General features: G+C 13.7%; 1 protein-coding gene across 1 annotated transcript; it reads right to left on the bottom strand.

Annotated features, from left to right (window-relative positions):
* Nucleotides 1-1083: 1083 nt before the first annotated feature.
* Nucleotides 1084-2715, bottom strand: LOC128952357 (pantothenate synthetase-like). The gene is made up of 2 exons (XM_054297741.1): nt 2409-2715; nt 1084-1614 (listed from the first exon to the last, which is right to left on the bottom strand). Exons 1-2 carry the CDS (start codon nt 2655-2657, stop codon nt 1135-1137), a joined length of 729 nt encoding a protein of 242 aa, XP_054153716.1. The 5' UTR covers nt 2658-2715; the 3' UTR covers nt 1084-1134.
* Between the last annotated feature and the right edge of the window lie 7162 nt (nt 2716-9877).

Below are 9877 nucleotides of genomic sequence, written 5' to 3'. Positions count from 1 at the left end.
TATTGAAATTATTATTGAAATTATTATTGAAATTATTAATAATATATTAGTGGATCACAAAAAAATATATAACAACTGTTTTTTTTTAATAATTTTTTTCAATAATAATAGGAAACTTAATAACCTTAATAAACTGATAATATTAACACTCAAAAAATGACAAACAAATTACCATGGTTATTTAATGATAATTACCTAAACAATAGTAATAGCAAATATGTTTTATTTTTTCAATAAAATTGATAAACAATTATTGTTTAATACAATTGTTATTAAATGAAAAAAAATTTCCATTAATAATTAACTTTAATTAAACTTAAATTATTATTGTAATTATTTTATAAAAATATTTATAAAAAATACAAATAATTTCTAAATAATCTAATATTTCAAAAAAAATAATTTTGTTAATAAAACATTTTTTTAATTAAAATTTTAAACAATAATTAGTCAATATGTATTTATTAAATTAATAGTCACAACAATAAATAATAAAAAAAACTGTAATATTATTTTCAGTAAATATATTTAAGTAATTAATTTTAAAATTAATAATAAATTTAGTACATGAGACTAAATGTGATATTTTTGTTTATTTAACTTTTTTAAAAAGTAAAGTTTTTTTTAATAGTTGATTAACTTTTTTAACTAATGAAATTATTAAAACTGTATTAATTAATATATAGTATTAAATATCAAATTAATCTATTATTATTATTATATGAAACTTAAATTTAGATATTTAGCCAATATTTACATTGTTTTTTAAAACTTAATTTTTAATAAAAATAATTAAAAAAAATAATTATATTATAGTTTTATATGACATTTACATTTAATAAATAATAAACTTGTATTTTTTATTTAAAAAAAACTTAATCATTATAATTATTTTTCGAAAATCATTTTTATTAAAAGTTAATTAAATAAAAATGAAACAAAATAAATAAAATAAAAATAAAATTAGTAAATATTTATAAAATATTTTTGTGTTAATTAACAAAAAAAATTATATTATAATATTTATATAAAATATTTTTTTTAATACATAAATGCAATATAATATTAATATGTGTGTGGGGGTGGGTAGGGGTAGGGGTTGGGGAACGGTATGTTCAATACTAATCCTAATAATCAAACACTAGTCTCACGTTTGCCTAACATATTCAACGGGAGATTATCTATTAGTCGTATGCCTTCCAGCCGGACGGCGGCCAGTCGTCTGTCCCATCGGTCGATCACATAATCAACTTGAAAGCCCTGTTCGCGTAGATGTCTGTCCGCATCGACCGGTGTCAGTGATTCACGGAGTATAGCATACAAATGACTGGCTTTTTTGCGGCCATCCACTGATAGTCTACTATTACGGGAACTCATAGCCAGGCCTGAGTCCTCACGTATTGTAGGACAGCCTACTATGTTGACCCAGGGTGTCAACATTAGGGCCTGGGTCATTTTGCGTATCAATAGCAGTTGTTGATAATCTTTTTCGCCATAGTACGCACTGGTAGGTCGGACCAGATTCAGGATTTTCAATACAATTGTTAGCATACCGTTGAAATGGCCGGGTCGATTTTCGCCCTCCAGGTGCTTGCTTAGTTCAATTTCGTTTAACTAAAAAAAAAAAAATGAAATAAAATTATTATAAAATATTATACATAAAAACAAAATTTTTCATTTAAAAAAAATGTATAATTAGTCTCAATATCATAAATAATTTTTTTTTTCAAAAAATTCAATTTAATGTATAATAAATATTATTAATTGTTAAAAAAAATTGATGAATAAATAGTCAATCTATATTAATATTATGGAAACAAAAAAAATAATTTTCAAGCTAAAAGTACTAAACTTAACAGTCAAAAAAATTACATAATATTTAAATATTTAATATTATAATACAAGTTTTTTTTTTGTTGAAAAAATTACTGTTTTAATAGTTATATTAATATACAATTAATACTTAAAGTTTATTATACATTAATTTCTTAAATACAATTAATAAATACATTTAAGTAATTTATATTATTATAATCTAGGTCTATAATTTATTGAGATTGCTATATTAGTTTATTAAGCTATAATTATTACTAATTTTTAATAATAAATTATATATATATATATATATATATTTAAATAAATTATTTAATTTCTAAAATATATAATATTTTTATGAATATTTTAATTTATTAAAAAAAACTATAAATTTTACTTTTTTAAATTTTTAAATATCAAATGAATATAATATATATATTTAGATAAAAGCTATATATTTTAACCAACAAAAAATAAAATAAATAAATAAATAAAATATTTACTAAATATTTTGTATAAAAAATTTTAGAAACAACTAATAAAACAATAATTTTTAATAATAATAATAATTTATTTTTTTTAAAAATAATTACCTGTACAGTATAATCATCGGGATACATATCCTGTTTGTTGGGCACCAGTAGATAATCGATGCCACACTCCCCCAACAATTGCCTATCCCTGTCCAGTGTACGTGGATAGTTATCGTAATCACCCTGGTCATTAAATTGTGTTTGATTAACATAGATAACCACAACAGTTATATCATTGTCTTTCAATGATCGTTGACACATTGATAAATGCCCCGGATGTAAATTGCCCATGGTATGTACCAGTCCCATTGTTTTACTATGTAATCGAGCACCGGTATATATTTCTAGCCATTCATGAATATTTTCTACAACAATCATTTTTTTAAAAATTTATATTTCGTATTTAAATAATATATATTTTAAAAGTTATAAATATTATTAAAAACAAAATATTATTTATATTAAAAATTAAATATTAATATTTAATTATAATAATTAAATAAATAAATATTATTAATAATTAAATAAATTATTAATAAAAAGTAATATTTTAATATTTTAATAAATGTTAATAATTTAATTATAACTTTTGTATAATTAATTTTTTTTTGTCAAATATCAATATCAAAATGTCGTTATAAACAATAATAGTATTTTTTGATTTATTAATATTTATTGTACATGTACATTATATTAATATATATATATATACAGTATATATATATATATATATATATATATTATATTGTCTTAGGTTTTATTAATAACTGAAAATTATTTGTTTTTATCTAATCTACAAAAAATAACTGTATTTAAGATAAGATTAAAAATAATACGTTTAGAGTAACCTATGATACTATCATATTATTATTTCAATTAATCAAATAAATTATTGTTTAAATTTATTTGTAATTTATTGAATACTATAAATTACTTAAATCACTATTATATTTATAAAAAATAATAATAAATTATTTTGATTTAAATTTATAAATATATAATAAACTATATATTTAATTATATTTTATAATAATTATTATTACTTTTCAGTAATTTAATATAATAATGTATAACTATTATAAATAGAAATTAATAATAAAATTAATTTTAATTTTAAATATATTAAAACTGTAATATTATATTTTTGGATAATTAATTATTATAATATTTAGATTTTATTAATAAAAACAGATATTGTTTTTTCAAAATTAATTATTATTTTTAATTATTTAACAAATTTTGTATGTAAATTATTTTTACTACCAATAATTTTAATTTATCTATTTATAATTAAAATATTTTAAATAAAAATTATAGTTTATAAGTTAATATTTAAATAATTTATCAAACTAGATATTAGTTAAAATTTTATTTAAAAATTTATGTTTAACTATTATTGTTTTAATAGAAAATCATGTATAAGTTTATAATAAAAATTTTATTTTTAAATTAATAGTTTTTAATAATTTAAATATAAATTAGTTTTTTAATAAACTTTTTTTTTGATTAATTTGTTTCTTTTTTTAATAATTGTATATCAATTAGTAACACATATATTACAAATTAAAAAATAGCTGTTTTGAAATTTAAAAAAAAATAATTTTATTAAGCAATTTATTTTAAAATGTAAATTTTTGTAAAATTTTACTATTTAAACAAATTTAGACTAAATAAATACTATATAAATATATAATACTATATAATACTATATAATATTAAAACTGTAATTTTTATAACATTTATAATTTATACTACTAATAATAAATTAAATAGTTTTTTTAGCTATAGTTATACTATTAACATAAATTTTAAAAAACTTTTATAAAATGATAACAATTTTTTTTATTTTATAATAATAAATATAGTAGAAAATGTTTTTGCATTTGTTTTAAAAGTTTTATTATAATTATAAAATTATAAAGTGACTGGTATTTTTATAACTATATATATATATATATATTAGTCTTCTTTATAGTTTCACAAAATAATATTTAACAATAATAATAATTAAAATAATATTGTTTATAATTAATTAATTATTTTATTTTTTACAATTATTATATTTAAAAATATTTTATTAACTAAATTAATTAGATATTTAGTAAATTAAAGTAAATAATTTATATTATAAACTTTATATATATATATGTATTTAAAACTGTATTATTATTATTATTATTATTATTATTCAAAATTTAAATATTAAAAAATATAATTTTATTTATTAATAGATAACAAAACATTTACCTAATATAAAAAGTTTTTTTTAAATAAATAAATAATATTATAAATTTATTTACTTAAAAAGTAAAAATAAAATAAATAGTTTATGCCTATAATTACTTATAAAAAAAATTTATCATTAATTTTTAATATTATGTATTACCATAATATTTCTATATTATTAAAATTATAACTATCAAGTATTTTTAATATTCAATTATATAGGCATTTCTATATTTATTTAGCTAAAATATTTGTCATAAAATTATAATATTTTAATTTATTTATTTTTTTTTGCATTGTATTGGTTTTACATATTTTTTGTTTACTTAATAGATTTAAATTTATGAAAAAACTGTAATTTTTTATTAATATTATATGAAATATTTATTTACATATAAATAGAATATATAATTAGTAAAAGATTGCTATGTTAGTGTAATTTTTAAATTTTTAAATTAAAATTAAAAACATAAGATTGACAAATATTTTTTTTAATTATAGCATTTAAATAATAAATATCTAAATAATTGATTTGTTTTAATTATTTTGAAAAAATCAAATAATGTTGAATTATTAAGTTATAAGATAATCTTAAAAATACAATAAATATAAAATACAATTGATTAAAATTGTTTTTTATATTTAAGTTAATATTATTTATTCAATAGTATTGTAATAGATTAATATAGTTAGCATTATAATGTATTTTAATTAATAAAAAATTATAATTATACTCAAAAATAAAACTGTAATATTATCTAAATTTAAATTATACATATGCTTATATTATTTTTAAAAAATAACTTTAGGTATCAGCCGAAATTAATTTATTTTTTAATATTTAATTTAACAAATATATATATATATATTAAAAGATAAATAAATAAATTAGCAAAAACTGATTTATTCGGATTATATTATAAATAGCATATTAGAAATAAAATATTTTTAAAAAAATAATTAAAATAATATGTGATAAACGGTAAATAAAATTATTTTTATTTTATTTTTTATTTAAATACGATATTAACTAAAAATATCTTTTCTATATCACTAAACAAAACTGTATGTTTATGCGATTAACTAATTTAATTTATTTACAATTTATTAATTAATTAAAGTAAACAATAATAAAACTGTAATTTTAATAACATTTATAACTTATACTACTAATAATAAATTAAATTTTTTTAGTTATTGTTAAACTATAAACATTAATTTCTAAAAGAAAAACTTTTTTTTACATTTTATAAAATAATAAAAATAATAATATTTTATATAATATAAATATAGAAAAATATGTTTTTTTTCAATTTGTTTTCAATTGTTTATTTTTCTTATAATTATAAAATTATTATGTGTTTTAGACATTTATTAAAAAATAATTTTGATTATAAATTAAAAAATTATTTTTTGTGTCAGAAAATAAATAAATATTATTACTATTGATATGAATTGTTATATATTGAATATATATAACTGTAATATTATTATTATTCAAAATTTAAATATCAAATAATATAATAATTTTATTTACTAATAGATACCAAAACCGGCACGAAATATTTTTAAAGTTTTTTTTAAATAAATAATATTATAAATTTATTTACTTATATTTTATGTATTTATTTATTTTTTTAAAAAGATTTTATAAAAATTTAAAATCAATTCTACGTTTATTATTTTTTTATATTTGGAAAAAATACTTTTTATTATTACTAAAAAAACTAATTATTTAATTAATTAACATTAAATTGTTTGTAAAATATTTATTTTTTAATAAAAAAACTAAAAAATGAATTTAATTTTTATTAACAATAACTTAAAATTCAAAAATTAATAATAAAATAATTTAATATCTCTTTTATATCAAAATTGATTTTATAGTCAAAGTTCATATAAATGCAATAAATTTTTTATTATTTAGTTAATGTCTTAATATTTTTAAAAAACATAATTTTAATTTTCAATATATTAATAAATATTTTTTTTATGTCTATTATGTATTTTATAATAACTTAAAAATGATTATTTATTATTTAAAAAAAAACTATAATATTAGTCAAATTTAAAATAAAAATTAATTTTACTATTTTATATTAATTGAATAATGACTTAAAAGCGGCTAGTTTAATAAAAATATAATAATTTAATTTTTAAAATATTACAATTATATTTACGTATTAATATTTTCATTATTATTAAATAAAACATTTTATAAAAAATATTTAACTAAATTATTAAAATGTACACATTTATTTTTCAAATTTATTTTATTAAACTATATATTATTATCTATTAATTCTATTCATACATAAAATGTTAAAACTATTCAATAGATTATTCAAATATATAATTAAATAAAAGTGTTTTTTTAATATTTAAGTAAATTTATATATATATAACTATTAAACTTGTAATAAACTAGAGTAGCTAGAAATATTAATGTATTTTATAAGAAAAATTATAATTATAGCAACAACAAGATAACTGTAATATTATCTAAATTTAAATTATACATAAGCAAATATTAAATTTTTAAAATAATTTTAGTAACCTCACGCCCGTATTTAGTTTTTAATATTTAATTTAACAAATATATATATAATTATATAAATAAATATATTAACTAATTTTCTAACATAGCATTGTTTGACATTTTATTTACATAATTTTATAAAATATTGTTTGTGTCAACAACAACAAAATACTAATACTATATATACATATACATGTATATTTATATATATGATTTGTATATAATAATTAATTAAAATTTAATTATATTTAACAATAAATTTATAAGATTATAAATTTTTAAACTAATTTTATTAATAAATTAATAAATATTACTAATATTAATTGAATATTAATTTATTTAATAAAAATTATATTATGTTATTAGATATTATACAAATCAATTATTTAGTTTACGCTGTGTTTTAATAATTTTAAAAAAATTATATTTTTCAAAACTGTAAAATTAATCAAATTTCAAATATTAAACTATTATACTATTTATTTTAACAATATTTTTGTGATTAGACTTTGAGGAAAAATATTTTAAATAATTTTTTTTTAAAAAAAATAACACGGTGGATGAAAAAGTCTATAATAGCATTACTGGGTTTTAATGATAATTTTAAAAAAAAAATTAAGAAAAAACATCTAAATTAAAAAAATTACTAGATGACACAATTTAAATATTATTATTTTTTACATTGAACAACAGTATAGTTAAATTATAATATTATTATTTTATTATTATTATTATTAAAAGCTTAAACAGTAAAATAAATAAATAATTTATTACGTAATTCTACAATAATTATATATATATTTCTTAATTTTAGTCTTTTTTATAGTTTCACAAAATAATGTTTAATAATAATAATAATTAAAACAAAATACTTTATAATAAATTAATTAGTTTAGTTTTCATAATTATTATATTTAAAAATATTTTATTAACAGAATTAATTAGATATTTAGTAAATTAAAGTAAAATAATTTATAGTATAAACTTTATATATATTTAAAATTATATTTATTTAAAACTATATTATTATTATAATTCAAAATTTAAATATTTAAAAATATCATAATTTTATTTATTAATAGATAACAAGACAATCATGTAATATAATTTTTTTAGATTAAATAATATTATCAATTTATTTACCTGTAAAAATAAAAATAAATTAAATTTTTTATGACATATAATTACTTGTTTGTAAAATTTATCATTAATTTTTATATTATGTATTACTATAATATTACTATGTTATTAAAATTTTTAACTATTTAGTATTTTTAATAGTCAATTATATAGGCATTACTATATTTATTTAGCTATAATATTTTAATTTTATTTTTTTTTAAATATTAATTTTTATTAAATAACTTAATTGGTTTTTACTTTTTTTGAGTTTACTTAATAAATTTAAATATATAAAAAAAACTGTAATTTTATAACAATATTAGATGAAATATTTATTTATTTATTTATAAAATAGAATATAAAATTAGTAAAAGAATGTTATGTTAGAGTAATTTTTAATTTTTTTTAATTTTTTAATAATTTATTAAAAAATTTTAATTAAAAGTGATAAAATAATTTACGTAAATGTAATATTTACTTTTTATTTTTGAAATCATTTTGAAAATAAATGTAACTAATGTATGGCATAATTATATATATATATCTATTCAGATTAATTAACTTTTTTTAAATTTTATTATTAAATTAACCAGATTATTTGTATTTTAAATAATGTATGATTAACGTATGCGATTATAGTTTATAATTTTTATTTATAAATTAAAAAAAATTAGTAGTTATAATAAATTTTATTAGTTTTAAATTAAAATAAAATACACTAGTATTATTTATGAAATTTTTAAAAACTGTAATATTAGTCAAATTTTAAATAATAACTAATTTTACTATTTTATATTAATTATATTTAGTAATGGTTTATTGTCGTATTATTTTTTTCTAATTTAATTTAATAAATAATTAGTGGCTTAAGTTATATTGTTTACCACAATTACAGATAACTATAGTATAAAACTTTAATTAATTAAATTAATTAATAACATATTAAATAAAAATTAAAAACGTTAGCGTAACAACTATTTTTTTTAATTATAGCATTTAAATAATAAATATCTAAATAATTGATTAGTTTTAATTATTTCAATAAAAAAATCAAATAATGTTAAATTATTAAGTTTTAACTTAAATTTAAAAAAAAATACAATTAAATAAATTAGTTTTTATAGCTTATATTTTAAACAATAATTTTGTAATAGACTAGTGTAGTTAGCATTATTAATATGTTTAAATAAAAAATTATAAATTATACTCAAAAATAAAACTGTAATATTATCTAGATTTAAATTATACTTATGTTTATAATTTTTTTAAAAAATAACTTTAGTTGTCATCCGCCATTAATTTATTTTTTAGTATTTAATTTAACAAATATATATATATATTATATATAATAAAATTAAATGTAAAAAATTTGAATATTTTATAATTAAATATTATTTTTTTTATGTAAATACGATATTAACTGATCATATTTTTTCTATATCACTAAATAAAACTGTAAGTTTATGCGATTTATTAAATTAATTAACACTTATGTTATTAACTAGTTCAATTAATTTACAATTAATTAATGTAAACTATAATTTTAATACAATTTATAAATTAAATTACAAATAATTTTATTTATCAATATTTTTTAGAATAAATCATACTACTAAAATTAGTTTTTTTAAACATATGTAAC

The sequence above is a fragment of the Oppia nitens genome, unplaced genomic scaffold, assembly GCF_028296485.1.
Source record: "Oppia nitens isolate AA-2021 unplaced genomic scaffold, nextdenovo-longstitch-racon4-pilon3 scaffold1_pilon_pilon_pilon, whole genome shotgun sequence".
NCBI classification, from domain to species: Eukaryota; Metazoa; Arthropoda; class Arachnida; order Sarcoptiformes; family Oppiidae; genus Oppia; species Oppia nitens.
Note: the sequence above shows the minus strand (reverse complement) of the source record. Positions and strands in the feature narration are given on the sequence as shown.

What these genes read in the sequence shown, in the direction of transcription:
- LOC128952357 (XM_054297741.1), bottom strand. Translation starts at nt 2,657, where the DNA reads ATGGGACTGGTACATACCATGGGCAATTTACATCCGGGGCATTTATCA. An exon ending in CCGATGATTATACTGTACAG is followed by an intron (nt 1,615 to 2,408) that starts GTAATTATTTTT and finishes TTTTTTTTTTAG; the next exon opens with TTAAACGAAATTGAACTAAG.